The following is a 26,761-nucleotide window of genomic DNA, read 5'->3' on the forward strand; positions in this document are numbered from 1 at the left end:
CTGTAATTGGTTCAGATTGAGGGCGGGCAAGGAGTTCTGCAGAGCACCAACTGGCTAATGTTGCTGTCAATCATCAGAAAGAGACTCCTCCGGATCTCCATTTGGCCAGCTGCGGTTGAATTTTTTTTTTCTCGAGAATTTCCAGGAGTGGAGGAGACTGTAGCTTCCCTAATTGCTTGCTCTGGAGATCAGCATCAACAGAGAAGTCAGTCTAATTTATCATCCAAGAAAGCCTTCCCTTCCTTCCATAACACAATTAAGAAACTCACAGACCTCGGGCCATCACGAGGTAAGAGCCTGAAGAGTCCAATTTGCTTATTCTCCTAGGTTGTTGACGAGACATCGGAGGTCTCCGGGAAGGCGAAAGAGAAAGATGAAATGAGTTCCTGCAGCTTACTCTGTCTCAGACCGAGTCCCACGCGCATCTATCCGGGTTCGATGTGGTCCCTTTTTCTGAAGGTGGAGAGCAGCTGCTCTCGCCTAGGCCCACGGTGGCTGCGCCCGAGCATCCAGCTCCCCCAACGCAGCCTTGGTCCGCCTTGAACTTGACCTCGGGCTGGAAGTGAGCGCCAGGGAAGCGGGGGATAGTAAGATGGGCGGGGTCCCAGGGAGAGAAAGAGAAAGCGAGCGAAGAGAACCGAAGCCACCAAGATTCCCAGCAGCGAAACCCCTTGCTGCGCTGCAGCCTGCGAGAGCAGGCATAGCCTTCTCGGGACCCTTCCCCCACCCCGCCCCCCGCCCCAGTGTCCGTCCGGGCCTGAGGAATCAGGATGACAGGAAATCTGGAGTGCCCCTGCAGGAGAATGTTGTCCCACCGAGTCCAACTTGGGTCAAGTCCAGCAAACCAGCCCAAGACCCTATCCAGCCCGGGCTTGTAAAGAGACTGGTGTGGAGAAGGATTGCGGAGTCCTGGTGGTTTGGGTCTGAGAGCTTGTGTTTTGCTTTGCTAGGAGAGCACTGTATCTTAGGGGCATGCAACTTGTGGTGCAGGTTTTCTCAGACGCTTTCTGTAGGTGAGAGATTTACACGGAGGAGACAAAGATTGAGGTTCTGGGTAGAAATAGCTGGGAAATTCGAGTCTCAAAAGGTGCACTGGTGTTTTCTTTGTAGGAGCTGCAGGAATAGAAACTGTGAAGCTCCCAACCCCCAAGTGCATGCCAACCCGGTAGATCAGACCTGCTGGACCTGTACCCCGGTGAGAAAACCTGGGGACAGCTTGAGATCAAGATCTGCAGGGCTTGGCTTCGCGGAAGGGACTGTGTTGCCCTTCTAGTGTGTGTGGGAGCCTGTGGAAATTGGAAACCAGCTCACCACTAGGAAGCTTTGGATAATGGGTTCTTGTTTGTCTTGCAATCCGAGTCTCTTTTTCCTTGTCTGCATCAACCCACCTCCTTCACAGAGTTGAGTAATACTTACTTTTCTTTCTTTTAAAGATTTGTTTATTTTATTTATGTGAGTACACTGTAGCTGTTTTCAGACACACCAGAAGAGGGTATCAGATCTTATTACAGATGGTTGTGAGCCACCATGTGGTTGCTGGGAATTGAACTCAGAACCTCTGGAAGAGCAGTCAGTGCTCTTAACCACTGAGCCATCCCTCCAGCCCCCGAGTTATACTTACTTTTCAATACCTTGTTCTCAGTTCGCCTGTCAAAACAGACTCTCACATACAACCGAAGGGAGTCATTGATCATTTTGTTGTTTTCTTTTCTCCAGTAAATGAATACATTTTCTTTCCTTGTAAAAAAAGATAAAGGCATCAAGAGTGCCAGTTTCCTAAAATACATTTCTGAGGTTTTCAGATGATTTTAGTTATTTGTTGGGGTGCACTGGGTTTTTGCTGGTGATGGTGGCAAAGAAATTTGGAGTGTAAGAATGTTAAAATTCGGACTGGTGATGCCACTTGACCAGTAAAGGTGCCTGCCTGCTGCCAAGTCTCCTGACCTCTGCCTGCTTGCACTGGCCTGCCCCGCCCCCCCACATACATGCATGCACACACACACACACACACACACACACACACACACACATCAAAAATTATCTTATGTTTCCATTATGGGACCAAAGTGCCATTTTCTGGTTACCTCAGCAGCTTCCTAGAGGGAGGAAAACCTAAGCCCTAGGTTGAGTGCCAGAATCCCCAGTGTGTTAATCCTGCAGGGCTCTTGTGTAAAGTGATTAAAAATAAACTTCCCCTTTGAATCATTTTTTGACATTCAAATTTCAGTGCCAAAATCTGCTATCTGATAGTGACTCCTTTTTCCAAAAATGAAATTGAAAAGCTCCGGAGTTAAACTGCTGAATAAATGTAACATCTGAGAAATATGAAAAGTAACGTTGGTCCAGTAGTCTCGCATCTGTGCCTGTGGGTCCTTGTGATATGAAATGAAATGGAGACTTGCAAACTTTACAAGGCAGATGCGATTTTGTTTGTTTGTTTGTTTGTTTGTTTGTTTTGCTGGTGTTTTTGTTATTGTTGAGACTGGGTGTTAAGCAGTCCAGACTGGCCATTAACTCCTGATCCTCCTGCTTCCATTTCCTAAGTGTTGAGAATCTAGGGATGGAGCAGCCCATAAAGCTCCTTTCTGGATGTCTTTGGCCTGAGATTGCTGCTCTGGAAGAGTGTTTCACAGGGCTGTCTTGAAGACAGTCTGTGATGACAGTCTCACAGCTTCTTTAACTTTTAGTTCTGAAATTCCTGCTAGATGGAATGACTTATAGGGTGATAATGTTGTTCTAACATTGCAATTTTATGTATTCCTTCATTTCTTTCCTGTCAGTTTTAAGGTATCAGGTTGAGGAGGAAGACAGGGAAGAAGACAGTCACGCAAATGATGTGGAGATGGGGAGAAAGGCATATTTTTCAGATATTTACAATAGAGAACATAAGTTAGAATGCATTTGTTAAAAGATTTATTTTAAATGTGTGCACACTGCTGCTGTCTTCAGACACCCCAGAAGAAGGCATTGGGTCCCATTACAGATGCTTGTGAGCCACCATGTGGTTGCTAGGAATTGAACTCAGGACCTCTGGAAGAGCTGCCAGTGCTCTTAACTGTTGAGCCATCTCTCCAGGCCTTAGAATATATTTTTAATTTTGGACATAATTTTAAAGACTGATGTGGTTGAGTTGTGATACATTTTGTTTGGGCTGAGAAATAGGAAAGTAGAAAGAATTTAAAATACTTAGTTCAGGCAAGATTACCTTTTTTTACTTTTAATATTACCAATATATTTTATATTGGTTATATTTTATATATAGGATTCCAAGCAAGTTATTTGTCTTTACTTTCTTCCTTGGCATAGTTTAAAGTTTATCTATTGTTTATGTATATACTTTGTATTCCCTTAGATTTTCTGGGATATTTTATGTAGTATCAGGAATGATCGATGCTTTCACTTTGAAAGCTTACGTGTGTTTAAATGGCTTACTAACATCAGTTAGCTTAGATTTCTAATCCACAGAGTGGCATTTCTGATTATAAATACCTTGTTAAGTAGCTGCTTCTAAGTGGAGAAACTGATAAGATTATCCCAGCTCTGGTTCTGGGAGCTGATAAACAAAGAGACTGCTTAGGCTCCTGTCAGGTTCCTGTCAGGCTCCGCTCTGTTTAAAGGCACCAGTTCTGCTGCTGTTCTAAGTGCAGTCTTTCACACTTCACTCTGCCGCTCTCATCTGCTGTTCAGTTCATGGTTATTTTTGCTGACATTCCTAGACCTCTCAGGCTAATGGTGTTTTGTTTTGTTGTTTTGTTTTGTTTTCCCAACTTGAAGCAGGGAAAATTGTTCTTGACAAGGATGCATCTCTCTCTCTCCCTCTCTCTCTCTCTCTCTCTCTCTCTCTCTCTCTCTCTCTCTCTCTCTCTCTCTCTCTCTCTTGCTGCTTTGGTCTTTTGGAGGGGGGGTGTTATATTTTGAATTGAGGATTTTCTGCCACTAAGCTACAACCCTGGATGTTGTAAGCAGGTTTAATTGAAAGTCCTCATGTAGCTTGGGAACACAAGTTGCCTTTGAATAGCTTTCTTGGGGGCTCTGAAAGGGATCTGCGTGGTGTAGTTGTGGTGTGGCTGCAAAGGAGAGGGAACCACATAACGCTCCTTGTGTAGGTGGTGCTGACCTAGTTCTGTAGCGCTGAGGAGCCAGCTGTATAGCTTCTCACACTGAGCCTCTGCCAGCAGCATGCTTTCCTGCAGGTGTTTCTCCAGAACTGCCCTGCTGCTGACTTTCCAAAGTACCAGTGTGGATAATATAAGGAAGGTCAAGTTGAGGATAAATGCTATAGGCTTACTCTCTACTTTTACCTAATCTTACCATCCAATAATATGTCTTGTGAATATTTGTTCTCTGCTGAGACTGCAGTTGTGTTTATCATTTGTTATTTATTTTTGAGCATTAGAAAGAAACATAAAAGGAGGGCAAGAGTACCCTAGAAGACCTGTTGTAAAACCTAAATCATTTGTCTGCTGTCCTGTATCTATGAAATGGATGCATGCTTTCAGACTCAAGCCAGAGAAGGTGCTTTGATAATATCTGTTATCTTTTGCTTTCAAGTGCTCTATCAGTTACCCCATCAGTAACTATTATGTGCTATATTATATTAGTTTGCAATTTCTCATTGCTGTCACCTGTATCTCACATAAACTTTTTTTAGGACTAGTGAGAGATAGCTCAGTGGATTAAGGTGCTTAAGACTAGTGTTCTGTCCCTGAGTTCTTTCCCTGTACAACCAACATGGCAGAAGGAGAGAGCCAGTTCCTTAAAGCAGTTTTGTGGCTTCCACGTGTACACCAAAGCACCACCTCCCCATAATATAAACAGATAAATAAATAGGTGTAAAAAATAAATAAAAGTAAGGTGCTTAAGTGACTTTCGCTCATGTTGCTCTGGGTCTTGTGCATGGTGTTGGCAGGTGTCCTGGTTAGCATTTTATGGCAGATGTCACCCCAAAAACAGGAAGACACACAAGAAGGGAACATGCACTCCCCTCACCAGGGAACCAGAGAGCAAATCCTGGGGCCACCTGGACCCAGGCTTCCAAATAATTCGTTCTAGTGAGAACTAATGGGCCCAGAAGTACTACTTGAATTTTTTATGATCCCAGTGTGAATGTGAAGGTCTGTAAGTATGCTGGAGATGTGAATCTTCATCCAAAGGCTTAAGAAGCTGGAATCTGGTGTTCACTGGTTCAGCACCAAAAATACCCACTCAAGGAGACGAAGTTGGCTTGTCCTGTGGGAGTGTCTCCTTTCTGTTCATTGTCCCATGGTGTCACTCATATTTAGTATGAGTCTTTTGGTTTGACCACTAACTCATATCCCATGGACTGTAAAAACACCCTCAAAAGTAGACACAACATAGTGTGTACTACCCATTTTCTGTATCTCTCAAAATTTGGCCAAAAATATTTTTATAATGTTTTTAAGAATTCCATACAATATATTTTGATCGCACATATCCCCCTACTTTTCCTTATAAAAATATACACCTCCAAAATATACTTCCCAATCCCACCTCCCCTCAACTTTGTATCTTTTTTATTTCCCCCCCCCCCCTTGACTGCTCGTTCCAATTTATAGTGGACATCTATTCGTGAGTGTGGAACCATCCAGAAAGCATAGTCAACCTAGCGGGGGATACATCCATAAAGAAAAGCTGACTCTCCCTCTCCATCATCAGTACATAGCACCCCAGGGCTGAGTGGGGAGAGTGCCCCATGAGTCTATGCCCCTGTCATCCTTGAATGTTGACTCGGTTGGTCTTGTGCAGGCAACTGCAGCTGCTCTGAGTTTCCTACTGCAGTAATGGTGTCATGTTCAGAAGAGAGTTTCCCACTCCACACCTTCGTTGATGGGTCCTGGCATCTTTCTGCTCCATTTTCTTAGATCAGTGGTTCTCAACCTTCCTAATGCAGCATTCTTTTAATACAGTTCCTCATGTTGTGGTGACCCCAACCATAAAATTGTTTTTTGTTGCTCCTTGATAACTATAATTGCTGTTATGAATCATAAGTGTAAATTCCTGTGTTTTCCGACAGTCTTCGGCAACTCCTTTTGAAAGGGTCAATGAACCTCCCAAAGGAGTTATGACCCATAGCTACAATAGCTTATTCCTGACCCTTGAGAGGAGAGGTGTAGTAGAATGTTCCACTTTTGTCTTGAGTACTCTACAAACAATTATTCTCTTCCCTTGAATGGGTTATGCATTTCTGTATGAGTAACAGTCCAAAGACCTCCAATGCACACCTCCAGTGAGCTTTGAGAGCTGCACTAAGCTGTGGTGTGTAGATAGACACAACAGTCTCTGTGGACAAGCTGCACGACGGTGTCAGCAGTGGGGACTTTCCATATAGTTCTGGTGAACAACAAAGAGCAATGATGTTAGCCTGTGTTGCTTAAGGCGTTTCTGGAACACCCCTGACCAATAACTAAGATAAGAAAGATATTCTAGCACTGGGCTTTTTGTCTACCTATAGCTTCTGGAGGGAGTATTATCTTCTGCAAAGGGTTTCTGTCCTTTTCTCCCTCCCTCCTCTCCTCTCTCTTCCTCTCCCTGAGCCACACAGAGGATATTATATGTGTATGTATAACTAGTAGGAAGTTAATATGGCTTTTCCGAACATTCTCAGTGTTAGCTATTCATCTCTCTACCCACTTCCATTCTCATCACAATTTCCAAGGGAATTCTTTGCTATTGTATTCTTTGACTGTTTTACCTGCTAAATAGGATGTTGACCCTTTCCACCTCTAGCTAAGCTGAATTTCCAAAATTTCACCTGAAAGTTATTGTTTGAAATTTGTAATACATTCCTGCATATATGATCTTCAATTAGCTCTCTCTCTCTCTCTCTCTCTCTCTCTCTCTCTCTCTCTCTCTGTGTGTGTGTGTGTGTGTGTGTGTGTGTGTGTGTGCGCGCGTGCGTGCGTGCATTTTGGAGAGGTTGCTTGATAGAGTCATACGTATCTCCAGGCCCTGAAGAGATAGTTTTTTTAAAAGTTCATTTTCATTATAATAATTTTGATTGTTTGAAACAGTGTTTAGAGGAAAGGAGGGTTACACTGTTTTGTAAATGCATAGATCACTTGCTCACAATCTGGGCTGCTTGTCATTAACAGTGCCCAGTTCCTCACTTACGTCTTCATGAGCACCTACCACAAATCACCATTGAAACTGGCTCATTTTGCTAGGCAATGTTTACATGGAACCAATTGACATTGGCCATGCTAACATAAAAAGCATCGTTTAGTAGTTAACAGATCGTAAAAGTCAGATCTGACATTTATATCAGATCTTATCTCCAAGGCTCAGGGACCATCTCTGGGGAGGATGTGGAAAGACTGTAAGAGCCAGAAATCACTGGTGGAGATGAGGAACCATAGTCAAATACGGACTTCTGTATATGACAGGCCTGCTGAACTGAGAAGCACAACGCAGCTGTGGATACCTGTACCAAAGCCAATCAGCATTCTAGTGTGGAATGGGGAGGGACACGAGTGCCCAGCCCTCACTGAGGAGCTAAGGTCAGTAGATGGCCTCTAGGAAAGGGAGAGTCAGTTCAAATGTGTGGCTCCTGGTAGGTCAACTATGCCCCAGCCAAGATGACCCCACACACAGGAGTGCTTGGGCAGCTCAAACTAGAGTTGATGAGTTACTTTTTTTAAGGGAGGGGATAGGAAGTAGGAGTGTCTCTTGGGGAATTTGGTAGGAAGAGTTAGGGTGAATCTGAGAAAAGTACACTTTATGAAATTCTTAATAAACAAAAATATTTAAGGCAAAAAGGAAACTGATAAAAATTGTTACTTGTTAAAACTTAGATGCTCTTAGAGTACAGAATTATTACAAATATTCTATTAACCAGCTTTTTTCTTAATCCTAGCCTTAGGAAGGGGTATTATTGTTAACATTCGCATTATCTTTTCTTCAGAACAACTGAGTATGTGAAGAAAGGATATTTACTTACAAAATGTGGCCTGATCACCAGCATTTGTATGGTCACAGCTGATTACAAGCGTACAGGGTGACCTTACTTCATACTAGCTGAATCACAATGTTTGTTTGAACCACGTCCCAAAGCCATAGCAAGTTAAATCGGAGAAGCATGTGTTATTTGTATGCGCATATTATCAAGTATTTATAGAACTGAAACATTGTGAAGGGTTAGACAAATTTTTGATTCAGTGTTCTTAAGAATAGAATGTAGGGTACCTAACACACACACACACACACACACACACACACACACACACAATGCCAGACTTTATGGCTTTTGTCTCTGGTGGCTGGTGATGTAATGGCAGTATTCTGAATTACTGACTGTGACTCTGTCTTTCCCCTACCTCTAGGTACATCATTTTTCTTCACGGAATTCTCTTACTGCTCTATTTGTCTTTCCCTGTGACTGGGGCCTTTGGAGTTGCATTATGTTATCAGCGGCCTTCATTACTTTGGTGAGAAGTGGTGGGAACCAGGTGAAGAAGAGAGTGCTGTTAAACTCCCTTCTCCTGCAGGATCACAGGCAGGTGACTCCTGCCTGCTACTGCTCCACTTCGGAGCCCAGGTGTTCTCGGTTTGATCCTGACGGAAGTGGGCAGCCAGCCACTTGGGACAATTTTGGGATCTGGGATAACCGCATTGATGAGCCAATTCTGCTGCCACCTAGCATCAAGTATGGCAAGCCAATTCCCAAAATTAGCCTGGAGAACGTGGGCTCTGCCTCCCTCATCGGCAAACGGAAAGAGAACGAAGATCGGTTTGGGTTTGCACAACTGACAGAAGAGGTGCTATACTTCGCAGTCTATGATGGACATGGGGGCCCTGCAGCTGCTGACTTCTGTCACACACACATGGAGAAATGTGTTATGTATGTATAATCCCCTTGGTTTTGAAGTTCCTCTAGGCTTTCTGTTGAAATGTTCTCCATTTGGCTGAAACATCCACTGTGGACCAAATTACTGGAGTGACCACATGCCACTTCATCAGTGAATGGTAGTCAACATAGCATTTAGAACTTGGGATTTTCTGCATTCCAGAAATGGGTTTCAGAATCTACAGCCCTAGATTTATATCCACCTTCAGTAAATTATAAAGTACAAAGTTAATTCGTGGGAAATTTTTAATGTGTGTGCATGTGTGTGTGTGGGGGGGCAGGGGTTAACACCAGTGTCTTTCTATATCATTCTCCACCTTAACTTTTGAGATAGAGTCTCTTACTGAATCTGGAGCTCTGTGTTTTGGCTAGACCATCCCTGAGCCCATCCCTGCGGTTATTTGTAAAGACACACATTGCCTTTGTATGGGAGATAGGGAGATGAATGCAAGTCTTCATGTTTGTACAGAAAACACTTTACCTCCTGGTTCTGAAGAAGAATGTAATCAGTACAGGTAGGTTTAGTTATTGTCATAGTTTCTTTTTGGTGAAGAGACATGGTGACCAAGGCAACTTATAAAAGAAAGTTTATTGGAGGCTTGCTTACAGTGTCAAAGGGGCATCAATGACGTAGTGGGGAATATGGTTAGAGGCAGGTGAGCATGGAGCATGGTGTTAGAGCAATAGATTATGTCATTATATCCTTACCCACAAACAGGAAGCAGAGAGAAGAGAGAGAGAGAGAGAGAGAGAGAGAGAGAGAGAGAGAGAGAGAGAGAAGAGAAGAGAAGAGAAGAGAAAGAGCACCTGCCGAGAATGGTGTGGTTTTTTGAAACCTCAAAAGCCCACCTAGTGACACACCTCCTCCAACAAGGCCACACCTAATCCTTTCCAAACAGTTCCAGTAACCTGGGACCAAGCATTCAAATATCTGAGCCAATGGGAGCTATTCTCACTCAAACCACCATATTTACTATATTTTTGAAAATCACACTGTTGCTGATTCATTCAGATTAGGGCCTCATTCATTTGCATATTTAATAATGAGAACTCTCTACCACTCAGCTCCATCTCCAGCACCTTCCTGTTCACTGAGACCTCACTGACCTTTAGCCCCCTCAAAAACACCTTATAACTCATGCTTTCTCCATTTGTCTAGAGACAGGAGACAAGGTGGCAGTTATGACCATTGACTATTTTTTTAACCTTCCTTTGTATAGTTAAAGGCAGTTTGTGAGTTGATTTTTTCACATGATTTATCTCATTCGATGGACAGACTCAGTGATTTAATTCCATATGAAGGATCTAATAACCCATCAGGTTTGTAGCACTGAGAATTTTTTAAGAGCAGGGACTTCAGGGTTGTGAGATGGCTCAGAGGATAAGGTGCCTACCACCAAGGCTGAATCTGAGCTTGACTTGACTCACATGATGGAAGGAGAGAACTACCTACCCAAAGCTGTCCTCTAGGCTCCACAGACCTACTGTACAGCATGCGAGCATACAAAATAAATAAAAGTGTAATCAAAACTTAACAGAAAGCGGAGGGACTTGGAGTTTGTTGTTTTCTTTACGTATTTTACATGCAAAGCATGTTCCTTAATCCTTGGATCTTCCGCAAAAGCACCCAAGAGGAAAGCCATGAAGTCTGTTGTGTGGCATGACTGCTGCAAGGTTGCCTGTGGAAAGAGAAACCTACCTCAAAATGATCACAGCTTTCTTTCCTCTCCACAAAGGGATTTGCTTCCTCGGGAGAAAGACTTGGAAACTGTCCTGACCTTGGCCTTTCTAGAAATAGACAAAGCCTTTTCAAGTTATGCCCACCTGTCTGCTGATGGTAAGTGAGCCGTGGCATTCCTCAGACCCTTGAGGATTGGCAAGTGAAGAGAAAACAACGTAGGCCTTTAGTGGCGGGAGTTTTAATGCATGTTTATTTGTGGGGAGTTTTTGTAGAATTAATTTCATGTGAAGAATCATTTTAAATACTGTTTAGAATCTGAACTTAATAATATTGTGTCTCACTTTTATGGTAAATAAAAACCTTCTAAGAGGGGAAGCTCCAAAATGGTTCAATTACTGAATTTTAATTTTAAAAAGATTTTTTAAATGTTTCAACCTATTTGATTTGTAATTTTATGGACAAGATGTCTGTACTAAGAATATCCCATCCCTCATCACCTTACCGCCAATGCAAATGCTACAGGACAATCATGTCTGATAAGTTGATAATTGTTTAGCATTACTATAAGAAGAAATAGGGGATCAATGAGACGGTTCAATGGGTAAAGGTGCTGCCACCAAGCCCCACCCACCATCTGAGTTCTATTCCCAGGACTCACATGGAGAGAAACAATTTCCATGTGTTGCCGTCTAACCTTCACATCTGTGCTGTGGCATGTCCACATACACTTAATGCAGACACATGCATGGACAAAATAAGTAATTTGGGGGGAAAAGAGATATTAGCAATAGGTCCTAAGTATAATAGCAAAGGCTAATTGGCATCCATTTGTATAGTCAGAAGGGAAATATTTGTCTTCTGCTTTTCAATCTTGCAGCTTTCCTGTGGTAACTAGTGATATCTTTGTTTTTGTTAAGTATAAGGAAAGATGTGGCAGGTGGATTTAAAAAAAGTTTTAAACCTGTGTATAAGTTTGAAAATGAGTGTTCTAGTTTTGACTAAGTTTATCAAAATGATTTCAGGAAAATTTATCTAGTATTTTTTAGTTAGCTCCCTAAGAGTGTATTTCTACTAATGTTAACTTTGAAACCTCATCCGATGTATGCCTCCTAACTGACTGGAAATGGGGTTGTGTGGGAATGTTGATCTTAGCTCTCTCTTTTCCTTCATAAGAAAAGTACACCACAGAAACGCCATTTCAGTCAGACAGAAATTTTCTCCATTTCACACTCAAGATGTTTCAACTCAAAGAAATGATTCCTTCAGATTAGAGCTTCATTCATTTGCATATTTAATAATGAGAACTCTCTACTCCATCCCCAACCCCTTCCTGTTCACGGAGATCTTACTGACCATCATACCCCTCAGAAACACCTTATAACCCATGCTTTCTCCATTTGTCTAGAGATAAAGTTCTCACTTGGTAGATTATTTTAAACTATTTTGCTTTCTTCTTCCTTTGACACTACTGGCCCAAAAGTTCCCCTCTGCTTCTATAAGAGAGGAGTTAACAGAGGGTAAAGTTTATGCTTAAAATTTAGCTTTTGTTCTAATACAAGAAGCAGTAAAACAATTTGTCATAATTTTACTTTTGGGAGGTTTGGGTAGGATTCAGTAAGCAGCCCAGGCTGGCTTGAAACTGGCTATGTAGACCTGGCTGGCCTCAAACTCACAGAGAAAAGTACACATACTTACATCTAGCATTTTCATCACAACAGTGGTGTCGTGTGTTCTTATCCACTACTAGGCTGGCTGTGAATTGGGCTGCATCATCACTACAATATTTACCGGCTATAATGTCAGTATTATGCTCCACCTGTTCTACAGACAGCTGTATTTACTGCCCATGGATTGTAGAACACAGTATTTAAGAACATTGACATATGGCCAATACTAAGATTTATTAACCCTACATCTGTGCAAACTAGCTTCGTAAAAATTGATCTAATCAATGTTGTTGATTAAAACCATCAATACTAGCCTTGGTATCAAATTTCAAAAAATTTATTTTTAATCATTATATTTCAGTAGCCTTTCAATTCATAACATTTAATATGTATATGTTAAAGTGACTCTCTAGATGACTCACATAATCAAATAGTTAAATAAGGAACTAAAATATCATATATTTCTAATAATAAAATTAAGTTAGACTGCTTAATCTAGTTTCTCTGTCATCCTTTGGGATAATCTCAGAACTTCATGAAGATGTCTTAAAATATATTCTGCTTCTTAATGATCATATGCTTCAAAATATAAGAGAAAACAAGATAGGGCAGTGTATGATGTGCTATTTTAAAAGTGTTATAACATCTCTGTTACGCACTGTGTGCATATTTATGCTTTTAAAATTATCAGAGTTTTGGGGATATTTTAAAGATGTATTTGTACAGATCTTCCAGATGGCAAAATCTGGCAATTGGCATTAGAGAACTATGTATCAAATATATTAAAGTTATGGAAGACAGAATACTGTTTGCTTTCCTTTCAGGATTGGAGCAAAAGAAAATTAACTCTATCTCTTAAGGTTTCAAAGTTATCCAAATTTGAGAAATTTAAATTTTTAACTGAAATATTGTAGCACTTTCAGTATTTTAAAAGTAGATAATACTCTTGTGTGTGTGTGTGTGTGTGTGTGTGTGTGTGTGTGTGTGTGAGAGAGAGAGAGAGAGAGAGAGAGAGAGAGAGAGAGAGAGCAGGGTTGTTTTTATGACTAGCGAGCAAACATTCTATAGGACTACAGTTACCCTTTCTACTTACTATCTTTTCTCATTTCTTTACATCTGCCTTACTTTCACTTCTGCTGAGCCCTTCCTGTAAGACCAGGAAGGTAGGGATTATTTTGTAAGAGACCTCATGCCTACAGTCTAGACAAGTGTTCTACCACTGAGCTAGATCTCCAACCATTTTGACATCACGTTCAAATTTTTCAAAAAATATTTACTTTATTTATTTACTTATTTATTTATTTATTTATTATATTTAAGTACACTGTTGCTGTCTTCAGACACACCAGAAGAGGATATCAGACCCCATTACAGATGGTTGTGAGCCACCGTGTGGTTGCTGGGAATTGAACTCAGGACCTCTGGAAGAACAGTCGGTGCTCTTAACCACTGAGCCATGTCATGCATTTTTCACATTTGATGAAGGCAACCAAATAGTTAAAATACACCATCACTTTATTTTCTACAAATAGCCACTTAAAACGAAGTGGATGATAGCAAACACAGATCATAATGCGATCTACACTGTAACTACTGGAAACGTGCTGTGCTTCTGTGAGGAAAGCAGCACCGCTCCTCAGAACCACAGATCAGGAGGAGAGTTGTGCAGACTCAGAGTGGGAGCTATGGATGGGCACCACCATGAGCTTCAAATTCTGTGTTCTTTACGTGTGGCTTTTGGTTGAGAACTGAACTCCAAAATAACAAGAGCCTTAAAGGCAGATTTGCTTCCGTGCTGAGGTTGAACCCAGGGCTCTGGGCAAATACTTTACCACTGAGCTAGTCCTGTAGCTCTGCACAGTGTTTTTGAAAACCCCTCTTATGTTGGAGGTCACCAGATATGAACAGCTTTGAACTGTTGCTCTTAATTGTGTTGTTAACCGCTTCGGGTCGTTAATTTCTTTCTGGTGTTCGTGAATCGTACATGTCAAGACCACCCATTTCTAATAAACAGTTCAGCAATTTTGGTTGATCTGGATTATTATTTACACAGCTTAATAATCACTGGGATTGATCTTAGATGTTTCTCTTTCTGTTGCTGTTCAAGTTGTGCTTATTTTTCTTCTGTTCTATTGACCTGCATCACTGGGGAAAGAGGTAAAGAGCGGCAGAAATAGTCGTTTATGATTACATAAATATATAAATATGCCTTATCAGTCAAGATCCACACTGCCTTCCTGTAAACAACAAATTTAAGTTATCCTACAGGAAAAACTTCTCCGTGCTAAATTCCTGTCTTGCTATGAACAAATATCCTATGAACAAATGTCTTATGTCCTGTTTCTGCCATGGAGCTGCTTTGATTGCTTCTCCATGCCTGTTAAAACCCCAGTCCTCTCATATATGCTATAGTTCACATACACTATGTACTACTTATCAAATATAAATTATTTTGTTTAGGGGATAGTTCTAATATTGCTACAAACCAAATTTATAATGCATTTTTTTCTGTCTCAACAAAAATACTGATTTTCCTGTGTTCAGGGTCAGCTATTCAGTGTTCGGGGGAGGGGTGCACACACGCACGTGTGCACATATGCAGATGCATGTCAGAGTCACCACTGGTCTCTTTTTGTACAGATGCATATGTACATACTTTTTTTTCTATCTTGGAATGATCAATAACTATTAACTTTAAGCTGCTGAGTTTTGAACTCATTGGTTTGTCAGCTCCTGGAGTATTATGTGACTTGCTAGTGAAATTTTCACCAATAGAAACCCTTCCCCTTATTTTACAGCTCTTTCTCTGCTCCCCCTTGTGTTGCAGGTTTGTTATGTTTGAGCCTAATTTCTGGGTGAAATTCCCGTTTGCCTCTGTGCGCGTTGTTTGTGGCAGAGAACTGGGCCTGCTCAGCAGCTCTAGACCTGGGGCCTGTGGACACTCTATGCCGGGCTTCAGTGGAAAACAGATCTGCTTAATTTTGTCTCAGGTGAAGGAATCCAGCAGTTCCTAGTCTGAACTACTGGAAGGGCCCCCACATCCTCCTTGCCCCATTAGTTGAGATGACTTGCAGAAGACATTATCCAATGAGTGTCAAAGCTAAGTGACAAAAGTCTTAGTTTTTAGGTTTGTTGTTAGGAGGGCAGAAAGTGAGAATTTTTACCTCTGGGTTAAATGAAAATAAGGTCTGATTCACTATGTATTTATAGTCTTCCATGCATCTCGAGCCAGAGTAAATCTTAGTTTTAACACTTTCCCCAGCCGGGCTGTGGTGGCGCACGCCTGCAATCCTAGCACTCAGGGGAGGCAGAGGCAGGCGGATTTCTGAGCTCGAGGCCAGCGGGTCTACAGAGTGAGTTCCAGGACAGCCAGGGCTACACAGAGAAACCCTGCCTCAAAAACAAACAAACAAACAAAAAAACAAACAAAAAACCAAAAAAAAACCAACCAAACAAACAAACAAACAAAAAACAAAAAAACCACTTTCCCCATATCCTCAGATTTTGAAACTGTGAAGGTGAGTTGATCGAGAGCTGGGAACTACAACCCAAATTGAAATTGCATTTATAAAGTGTTAGTTCTTTTTTGTCCTCAGTTAAAGACCACTGTTGCTGGTAACTAACATGAAGAATACAGGATCCCCTGGACTGGTAGCATCTAATAAATGCCTGTGTTCATCTAATAAATTTCCTGCCTTTTAAAATAATTTGAAAATAAAATAGTTGATTGACCTGCTAAGATTCTATTGTGGTATAGTCTTTTGACTAATCTCAAGTTCAAAGCTATAACAGTTGTAATATTATGCATCACTAATGTTTTTGTTAAAACATTTATGTCATTCACTGACATATCTTAGTGTTGCTGTGATAACCTTGCTTTGACCTAAAGGTTCCAAAATCAAGAGATAATTGGGAAGACAGTCCAACTGTAGATGCTGTGTCCCAGAAGAGCAAACTTAGCATGACTGCAAAAGATTTGAGTATACTTTATCCATGTTTTTCCTTTTTATTTTTCTGATTAGAGCAGGCATTTTAATATAATGACTGGAAAATGTATTCATCTCTTTCTAAAATGTATTATTTTATTGGTAGATTTTTAAAAGTTGTCTTTTTTTAAAAAATCTTGTAAAGCCTTGGTGGTCAATTAAATCAAAGTTTTTTAAAACCACCTAGTAGAGTAAAAGTCACCTTTGGATGATCAGTAGGTTTTCTACAAATATTACATAGCACAGTCAAGTGATTGGATGTGGAATTGCGAATACAAAATTTAAAAATTAATCAAATTAAAAAATTGACAATGTTTTAAAGAATTAACAATGTTATTAGAGATAAATCCTGCTTTGTAAGTTATTTCTCAATTTCTTCCACTTTGCTATATTGTTTTTGGTTTATAGTTTCACAGTATTCCCACTTTCTACAAGGCTCAATGTACCTTAAATATTTTTAGTAAGTAGTAAATGATATAGAACAGATCATGTCAGACTAAGTCAAGGAAAACACATAAATGCGATTTGCTTGGCTAGAAGAAAGGGTAGCGACCTCAAGCCTAGTAACCCTGGGCTTTACTTGATGGCAGAGAAATGCACATGGCTGACGTGTTCTAGTCCAGGCAAGGCTGCATACACTGCAGCTGGTTCTGCTTCTCTGCTTTTGTCTGCAGATTCTCTGAGTGGATACTTTGGGGGCTAATAGTGTTAACTATACCACGTTTATAAGGACCTGGATTGAATTTCATTGTCAATGAGAGAGAGAGAGAGAGAGAGAGAGAGAGAGAGAGAGAGAGAGAGATGTGTGTGTGTGTGTGTGTGTGTGTGTGTGTGTGTGTGTAAGAATTGACATGGTTCTAGACGGAAGAATATACACAGTAGTACTTGAAGAACAAATGGGTTGTACTTCACATTTCTCTCTTCACCTGTTGACTGGTAGTGCTTTGACTGGATGGGAGTAAAGAATAGAAGAGAAGAACCCAAATCTCATGACAATAGGAAAGGCAGATCTGTCATCCTGTCATAGCAGCCAGACTAGCGACATTTTCATGTTTTATTTTGACACCATTAGGCATGCTAAGGCATCGTAATTATTACTTTTCATCAGCCCTGCTTTTTACACACAGACCATTTGGAGACACTGGTGCTTTGCTCACCAAATTAGTTTACCAAGCATTTTGTTTGCAGGAGCCTTGTTACAGAGTTAAATCGCTTCCCTGCATTGCATCACTTACAGAGCTTGTTTCATTTGCATAGCTCTTGTTACATTAGAATAGTTTCTCCCAGCCTGAAGTTATCATGCTCCTGTTTTATTTTGTAATAAAAACTCTGTATCTGAGCATTTCTTTCTATCGCTAACAGATACTCTATTTTATAATATTTGTAGCAAGCCTCCTGACTTCTGGGACTACTGCAACAGTAGCCCTGCTGAGAGATGGTGTTGAACTGGTGGTAGCCAGTGTTGGAGACAGCCGGGCTCTTCTGTGTAGAAAAGGAAAACCCATGAAGCTGACCACTGACCATACTCCAGAAAGAAAAGATGAGAAAGAAAGGTACTGTCACCATGCCTTGTTATGGGGTGATGGCTATAGTTGCCATAGAAACAGTGTTCTAGTTTCCTCTCCCAGCTGATGTAAAGCATCAGGGCCTCTTGCAAGCAGGTGCCCAATCATTACTGCAGTACAGGTTTTCTTGTTTTGGTTGTTTTGGGTTTGTTGAGTCTGCATCTCGTGCGGCCCAGTCTGCCTTTACATCTGTACCCTGCTTCCTTGGCCTCTCACATGCTGGGATTATCTGGTTGTGTGCACCATACATGGCTTAAAATTTTCATTTATATCTTATTGTGGAATTAAGTTTTGCTGTTGAAACATGAGCTGGCCTTAAACTCAAATTCCTTCTCTGCCTTCCCAAGTTCCTAGATTATGGGTATGTTTTGAAACACTAGGCTCTAAATTTTCGTTTGTAAAACTGGTATTTCAACCAGTGCCGTAGTTTCTTGCATATTATATTGTTATTGTTATTACTAATAGTTTTACTTTTTCTTTACCAGGATCAAGAAATGCGGTGGTTTTGTAGCTTGGAATAGTCTGGGACAGCCCCATGTGAATGGCAGACTTGCGATGACAAGGAGTATCGGAGACTTGGATCTTAAAGCCAGTGGTGTAATAGCAGAGCCTGAGACAACAAGGATTAAGGTAAGGAGGAATCAGGAACATTGAGTCACGCATAGAGAATGCCTCTTAGTGCTGGCTGGCTGTCCTGGACGATTACCTGAAGGAAAGATGGTTTAAAAGGAATATTAATTCGTGAAGAAACTTAAGAGGCTTATTTCTGGCCTGATGAGGGTGAAACTTGGCTTCTGTTTTCCTCTGGTAGAGGGCCTCTACTGCCCTTCCTTTTCCAAAGCCTGCCATTCAGATTCATTATCCCTGCTTGGAAGTCATCCTCGGCTTTGCTTCTCCACTGAGCTCAATAGCGAACCACTTCTATTTGTACAGCTCCATGCCAGCTACTCTAAACCAGCCACAACGTGATACAAGGCCTGCTGCTTCCTGCTCCAGAGCTCCTGAGTCCACACAGTATGATGTGGACTTTAAAAATGACAGGGCATGAATGCTTATAGTTCAAGGAAGGATTTCCACATGAGGAAGATATCTCACATTTATTTTATGAAAGAAATACTCATATAAGATTTACTGTGTGGCAGCCTCTGTTCAGAAAAAGATACAAAAGCTATCCTCGTTTTACAAGGAAATAAATTGAAACAATACCAAGACTTAAAGCATATCAAGTCCCTCCCAACCCCCCAACCCCTGTCAAATAAATTATAGAGGCATCCGTTAGATCTAGCATTCAGCTCTCTGTCTGGCTCTTTCTTGATATTGCTAGATAAATGTTTGGTTTATCCTGAGTAGTGTTGATTCTTAGCTACATTTTCAGTTTTCCAATGAGCACTCGCACAGATGAGCTCTCTGCAGAATAGATACAATTTCCAAGTTATTGAGTCATTCGGAGGGATGGTCCTGTTTGTTGTCACATTTGTTTGCTTCTGTTTGCAGCTCTACCATGCCGATGACAGTTTCCTGGTCCTCACCACAGATGGGATTAACTTCATGGTGAATAGTCAAGAGATCTGTGACTTTGTCAACCAGTGCCATGATCCTAAAGAAGCAGCACATGCAGTGACTGAGCAGGTGACATAGCAGAGCTTCTAGTGGGAAATTTGGAGAGAGGAGAGGATTAGGGACAGACAGCACACCGGCAAATGGAGTTCTAGCTGGAGTGTTACAGTGAATTTGATTCTTGATTGCATAATAGTTCTCATGAGAAAATGTTTACAGGTCACACATTAAGGAAATGTGTAGTACCTTCTAAGTTTGAACACATCTTGAAAGAGCAGCAATAATTATAACAATAATAAAGTAATATTTTACTCAAGTATATTAACATAAACCAGCATCACTATGATCCTCTGAGGTCAAGCTTTTCATAAAAGGGGAAAACAGACAAAGCTGAGCCTCAAACCTAGTCAAGCCAAGGATCCTGAACCAAATATTTGAGCTGGACCTGCGAGGCTCCGAGGAAATATCCAGTGTGAGCCTTGAAAGCGTGGTCAACCTTTGCTTCCTAATGTGGGTGATAAAAAAGACCCATGAAAATGCAGAAAGGTAAATGAATGGAATTTCCTATCAGTCAGAGCTAAAACTTGAAAACCAGTAATAGCCAGAAAAGAACATGTAAAAGTTACTTCTAGTCTGTCCTGATAGATTGTGGCTTCAAGTCACTGACTATGTTTTAACTCAACACCTATGTTATATTTCCACTTTTTACATTTTGAATTGAGAGATTCAATTTGGCCCAGACTTTAAAGTACTAAGATTTTTTGGTTAAGACATAAGACCTTACCTTAACTTTTATTTATTTGCACACACACACATACACACACACACACACACACACACACACACACACACACACGTGTGTGTATATCCATTTTTGAGATTTTAAATTTTAAGGTGGTATATAAAGTTTCTATATATTCATATAAAGTTTCTAGCCGCATTTTCATACAAAGATGTTATATTTTGTTCCTTTATATCTCTCACCCAATCTCTTTCATTTCTTGGCCTACACTCCTACAAGCAAATTCATTGGTAGGAATTAGCAATTATTAAGGCTTGACCATGATTGGTACCAGGCTAAGGGCTTTGGGTATGTCCTCTTTGGGAGCACAGGTAGTTTCTATTGCCTAGATTGCTACAGTGGAGGATAGGATAGAGTTGAACCATCTGTAAATTCTGTACACTTAATAACCATATGGCACATGGATACAGGGTGAAACCATTCCAAACCTTGTTAGGTAATTACTTTTGTATTGCAAAGTGTGTGTAGATCCAGTTGGTCTTCCAGAAAAAGGATGCTATGTGTTTGTGCAAGGTCCCTTGACTCCAGTGCATGTCTTTTCTTCCCCACACCTGCAGGCAATACAGTATGGTACTGAAGACAACAGCACCGCAGTAGTGGTGCCCTTTGGTGCCTGGGGAAAATACAAGAACTCTGAAATTACCTTCTCATTCAGCAGAAGCTTTGCCTCCAGCGGGCGATGGGCCTAATCGCCAGCTCTGTCTCCGTGTTCCCATGCAGCAGTGTGTCAGGGTTTAAGAAAAACTGGTAACACGCAGAGGGCAACCTGTATCTGTGTGTCATTGTGACCTGATAGATCCCAACAGAGTATAAGCTTACCAGCCACATACCCAGTAGTATTTTCATAAATTCTCATCATCATTATGGACAACTGCACATGCTCAGTGTAAACACCGTAACACAGCTGTGGAGCCGTTGTGTGTCTCTGAGCTGAATGGGAGAAGTGGTTTTCGTCATTTGATGAGTGATAAATATATGTGTTTCCTTTGTAAGGCTAGAGATTGAATCTGGGGCTTTCTAATTATTTAAGACTAAGAAGCAGATTTAGTTTCTTTTTATTAAGTTGTTTATTCAGTTGGACAGGTTTTTTCCTGAATTTTGATAGCTAGTCTATGTGCTATTTGCAAGTGTTTCTTTTCCCCTTCTCTGTTGAAAGGTCCTCACTGGCTGACCTTGAATTCCTGACTATAAATGGTCTTCCTACTCACCTTCCCGAGTACCTTTTAATTTTTAATTTTTTAGACAGAACAAGCATAGATTTTTTTGAAGAAGAATAAGAGCATATACCCAGAGGAAGGAGGAATCCCAAGGGAGGCATACAGGGTTGTTTTTGAATAAATGTGCCAATGAGTAATAATAAAACCTAGGTTCTCTGTTACTGAGTCGTGCACTCTGGATCACTTATTAGTAAGTTTAACCTTGCAAAAGACATGGCTAATGTGTATACATATTTATAAATAGCTCTCTTGTGTATTTTAAATATTTGTAGCCCTTCCCCATCCACTCTATTTTTATGGAGTTAAATATGCTATATAGTTGTCACTGTTCCTTAATCTCCAGAGAAGAATGTACAGAGTCTTTGGCCAAAATATGTAAAGTAGGACACAGACAGTGTCGGTCTTGTGTCAGCTTGTTGCCGTGTGTTTTGTGTATAGTATGTTTATATCACTTTTCTGTGCACACAGTAAGCAAGTTGGGTCTTTTGTTAGTAAAGATAACATTACAATGACTTATACTGCTATAGACATAGCTTGTGGTTTTATGTCTTCAATATCCTCATTTCTAAGATTCCTTCGAAAAAAATAAATCTTTTAAAAAGGATGTTCAGACATGTCAGCTTGCTAAGTAAATTAGGGGTGTAAATCCACACTCCTTTTACATGCATGTAAAATTTCTGTCAAACTGTGAATCCCTGGATGTGTGTTTGGAATTAATCTATATTTTCACAGGGTAATGTAAATGTGGTATATGTGCAGTGAGTGTATATATGTATATTTTGAAGTAATATAAAATTAAAGGGAACAATCTTGTGGCGCATTTATCAGCTAGCTGTAAATTATTGATATATTTATCACTAAGGACACTCAAACACATTGAGTGTCAGATTCTCTGTAGTAAAGAATCAGTGGTCATTGGTAGATAACCACTATGGATTAAAAATAAATATGGGGGCCAGGTTTGGTGGCCTGTACCTATGATCTCAGGACTTAAGGAGGAGACAAGAGAATCAGGATGGTAACTTTGAAATAAGCCTGAGCTACAGAGCAAGTTCCAGGGTAGCCTGAGCCACAGCTTGTCTCCCAAAACAAAATATCAACAACTATGGCTATAAGAGGCATGTTATTATGTGTGATTTATGTGGGTAACCAAAGAACAGGGACAGACATATTGTCATGTGGTAATTCAAATATAAAGTTATGGAATATGAGAAAAACAGAAAAAGTTGAAAGTGACTTGGAATTTTGTGGCAGAAACAAAAGGAAAATAATGAAATATATATACCTTCAAGTCTGGCATGTTTTTCTGCTTTAACTGTTGTTTAAAATATTTAGTAGGAATAAGGAATAAATTCTCAATAAAGAATTTAAGGTCTTTTCATGGATGTTAGTTGAAAGGAACAACATTTTTCAGGCATGTTAGCTTACCTGTGCAGTTCCAGCATCTGGAGAGGTTGAGGCACAGTAACCCTGAATAGCAAGACCCCATGTCAAGGGACAACATACACGGGAAGGAATAGAATATGTGCTCGCTGTCCAGGGAGGCATGGGAGACTAGCAGAGCTTGGGGCTTTCTGGTTGAATCAGGTGTTGGAAAAATATGACGAAAACGACTTTTAAGAGTCTGAAGAACTTGTGAACTAATATGCACAGCAGAATTCTCAAGCATAAAAATGGCAACGTGGTGTGTGTGCTCCATGTCTGTTTTATGTTCTTCACAGTGCCATTCCTCCTCCCCCTTTTACTTTGAAACTAGGATTGGGAGTGAGCTTGTGATGTTCAGAGGTTTGAGGGTCATTCGCAGATGAAGGTGGGTTCTAGACCTGACAAGGGGGACTCTGTAGATGACCTTTGGGTGCGTTTGAGCCTGTTTCATCAGGAACAGGTCTTTGATGATAGTGGTGAGGTTAGTGGTGAGGTTAGTGGTGAGGTGTGTGGGGGGCAGACTTGTCTCAGTCTCCTGAGTGCTGAGATTATAGGCCTGTGCATTCATGCGTGATTTTACCTGAAAGAAATTTAAAACCCAAATTCAGTCATCCTTGATTAAGCATAAAAAGTACTGGTCTCCATAGGAGCTGGGCTGCATCCTTTCCTGTAGGTGTTCTTAACATACATTTGTTAAGATCAAACCTGAATAAAACTACATGTTAATTTTAAAAAATACATGTGTCTTTATTTTCTAAGTCTTGGTATTAAAATATAATTTAAAGAGTATATTATAAGCCTTACTGATAAGTACATATGTGTGCCTCTGTTATTGGAAATGGTACAAGAGTGGAAAATAAGGGACTGTTCTTACATGCTTTTTATTTAGTATTAATTTAGCTAGGGGATTGCCATGTGGGTATAAATGGTATAATATGGAAAGTGTATTGTATTTATGTGTGCCTCTCATTTACATACAGTATGTAGAAAATTTGTGTTGCCATCAGTTATTTGGTGAAATGTTATTAAAAGGTATTGTGATAGCTTATAATCATAATTCTTAAGTATTTTATCAATTCAAGAGTAAATGTTGTCCTGCTTCCTGTCAGCTGTTCACTTGTTAGGATTCTCTGTGTCTCTTAGCTGCTTCAAATCCAGGCTTCTTTTCCCCCTCTCGGGTCAAAGGATCCCTTGGGTCTCGGGTCAAAGGATCAGTTTTGCTTCTGTATGTTATGTGATATGAGTTTTTCCATATTACAGCATTAAATAATTTGTATTTTGAAGAGGTAGTAGCATTTATATAATCTGAAATACAGAAATCATTTAAAATTTGACTATTAGTTAATTTTCTAAGAATGGACATGGAATTAATATCATGGTAACATAACATGTTTTCATGTTATGAAATGTTTCTGGATGGGACCTAGAGAGCTCACACTTGGAGTTATACAACTGTAGCCATGTGTTTGTGTTTTTCTTTCTGTGAGGGTTTCCCATGTACCTGTGCATGTAAAACATGGGACCATAATATTTGGGCTGTTCCCATACATTGAATTTCTTAGTTTTCATTATGAGAATGGCTTCAGCGGGAATGACAAGTTGTGTTTAACAAGATGAAGAAAACAAATGTTGACTCCCCTGCTGCTTTGGGCAGCTGGAAGAAGACCAGAAGTTTCTGTGGCAGCTCCCATTGATTGATTGTTGGTTGGAATGGTCCATGGTATTACAGAATTCTGGACTGTGAGAACTCAGATGTGTCCCACCACCAAGAGCGACTGACCGGTGGTTGGGTTCCAGTACAAAAGTCAGCACTGTAGTATGACCTAAATTAACTGGATTTCTGCTGCATTTCTCTTGTGAATATTTCTTTTGTAATTTGTCAATGTCCTACTTGGTACAATACGATTGTAGCAAGTTAATGTGCTGGAGTAACTGTGAACAAACCAAAATCACCGGTCTCAATGTTGAAAACATCTTAATAAAATGCACATAATAAACTTTTCCTAACCCCCAGCTCTGTTTTGTGGCATTCAGATTGTTCTTTGTTTATTGTGTCTGTGATCTGAACATTATAAAGGGCGAGTTGGGGAGGGGGGTTCTTCAGTAGTCAAGTTCTATTTACCAGTTAATGTCAAGATGCTTTAGAAAAAAATACTTAACGTAGATATACCACATTTTTTGCATCCACTCTTCTGTTGAGGGATACCTGGGTTCTTTCCAGCATCTGGCAATTATAAATAGGGCTGCTATGAACATAGTAGAGCATGTATCCTTATTACATGGTGGGGAATCCTCTGGGTATATGCCCAGGAGTGGTATAGCAGGATCTTCTGGAAGTGAGGTGCCCAGTTTTCGGAGGAACCGCCAGACTGATTTCCAGAGTGGTTGTACCAATTTGCAACCCCACCAGCAGTGGAGGAGTGTTCCTCTTTCTCCACACCCTCTCCAACACCTGCTGTCTCCTGAATTTTTTGTCTTTTTTTTTTTATTCGATATAATTTATTTACATTTCAAATGATTTCCCCTTTTCTAGCCCCCCCACTCCCCGAAAGTCCCGTAAGCCCCTTCTCTTCCCCTGTCCTCCCACCCACCCCTTCCCACTTCCCCGTTCTGGTTTTGCTGAATACTGTTTCACTGAGTCTTTCCAGAACCAGGGGCCACTCCTCCTTTCTTCTTGTACCTCATTTGATGTGTGGATTATGTTTTGGGTATTCCAGTTTTCTAGGTTAATATCCACTTATTAGTGAGTGCATACCATGATTCACCTTTTGAGTCTGGGTTACCTCACTGAGTATGATATTCTCTAGCTCCATCCATTTGCCTAAGAATTTCATGAATTCGTTGTTTCTAATGGCTGAATAGTACTCCATTGTGTAGATATACCACATTTTTTGCATCCACTCTTCTGTTGAGGGATACCTGGGTTCTTTCCAACATCTGGCAATTATAAATAGGGCTGCTATGAACATAGTAGAACGTGTATCCTTATTACATGGTGGGGAGTCTTCTGGGTATATGCCCAGGAGTGGTATAGCAGGATCTTCTGGAAGTGAGGTGCCCAGTTTTCGGAGGAACCGCCAGACTGATTTCCAGAGTGGTTGTACCAATTTGCAACCCCACCAGCAGTGGAGGAGTGTTCCTCTTTCTCCACACCCTCTCCAACACCTGCTGTCTCCTGAATTTTTAATCTTAGCCATTCTGACTGGTGTAAGATGAAATCTTAGTGTTGTTTTGATTTGCATTTCCCTAATGACTAATGAAGTTGAGCATTTTTTAAGATGCTTCTCCGCCATCCGAAGTTCTTCAGGTGAGAATTCTTTGTTTAACTCTGTACCCCATTTTTTAATAGGGTTGTTTGGTTTTCTGGAGTCTATCTTCTTGAGTTCTTTATATATATTGGATATTAGCCCTCTATCTGATGTAGGATTGGTGAAGATCTTTTCCCAATTTGTTGGTTGCCGATCTGTCCTCTTGATGGTGTCCTTTGCCTTACAGAAACTCTGTAACCTTATGAGGTCCCATTTGTCAATTCTTGCTCTTAGAGCATATGCTATTGGTGTTCTGTTCAGAAACTTTCTCCCTGTACCGATGTCCTCAAGGGTCTTCCCCAGTTTCTTTTCTATTAGCTTCAGAGTGTCTGGCTTTATGTGGAGGTCCTTGATCCATTTGGATTTGAGCTTAGTACAAGGAGACAAGGATGGATCAATTCGCATTCTTCTGCATGCTGACCTCCAGTTGAACCAGCACCATTTGTTGAAAAGGCTATCTTTTTTCCATTGGATGTTTTCAGCCTCTTTGTCGAGGATCAAGTGGCCATAGGTGTGTGGGTTCATTTCTGGATCTTCAATCCTGTTCCATTGATCCTCCTGTCTGTCACTGTACCAATACCATGCAGTTTTTAACACTATTGCTCTGTAGTATTGCTTGAGGTCAGGGATACTGATTCCCCCAGATTTTCTTTTGTTGCTGAGAATAGTTTTAGCTATCCTGGGTTTTTT

At 40.6% G+C, this 26,761-nt stretch overlaps 1 protein-coding gene across 4 annotated transcripts; it reads left to right on the forward strand.

Moving 5' to 3' along the window:
* Positions 1–24,776, forward strand: Ppm1k (protein phosphatase, Mg2+/Mn2+ dependent 1K). Of its 4 annotated transcripts, none has more exons than XM_052173819.1 (7): positions 1–289; positions 8,340–8,857; positions 10,600–10,700; positions 17,585–17,750; positions 18,248–18,392; positions 19,257–19,391; positions 20,679–24,776. In XM_052173819.1, exons 2-7 carry the CDS (start codon positions 8,418–8,420, stop codon positions 20,808–20,810), a joined length of 1,119 nt encoding a protein of 372 aa, XP_052029779.1. In that variant the 5' UTR covers positions 1–289; positions 8,340–8,417; the 3' UTR covers positions 20,811–24,776. The 4 variants fall into 4 exon arrangements, with proteins under 4 accessions (XP_052029779.1, XP_052029780.1, XP_052029781.1 ...); XM_052173820.1 differs by lacking the exon at positions 1–289 and adding an exon at positions 1,182–1,195; XM_052173821.1 differs by lacking the exon at positions 1–289 and adding an exon at positions 1,219–1,400.
* Positions 24,777–26,761: the final 1,985 nt, after the last annotated feature.

This window comes from Apodemus sylvaticus, chromosome 2 (genome assembly GCF_947179515.1).
Source record: "Apodemus sylvaticus chromosome 2, mApoSyl1.1, whole genome shotgun sequence".
NCBI classification, from domain to species: Eukaryota; Metazoa; Chordata; class Mammalia; order Rodentia; family Muridae; genus Apodemus; species Apodemus sylvaticus.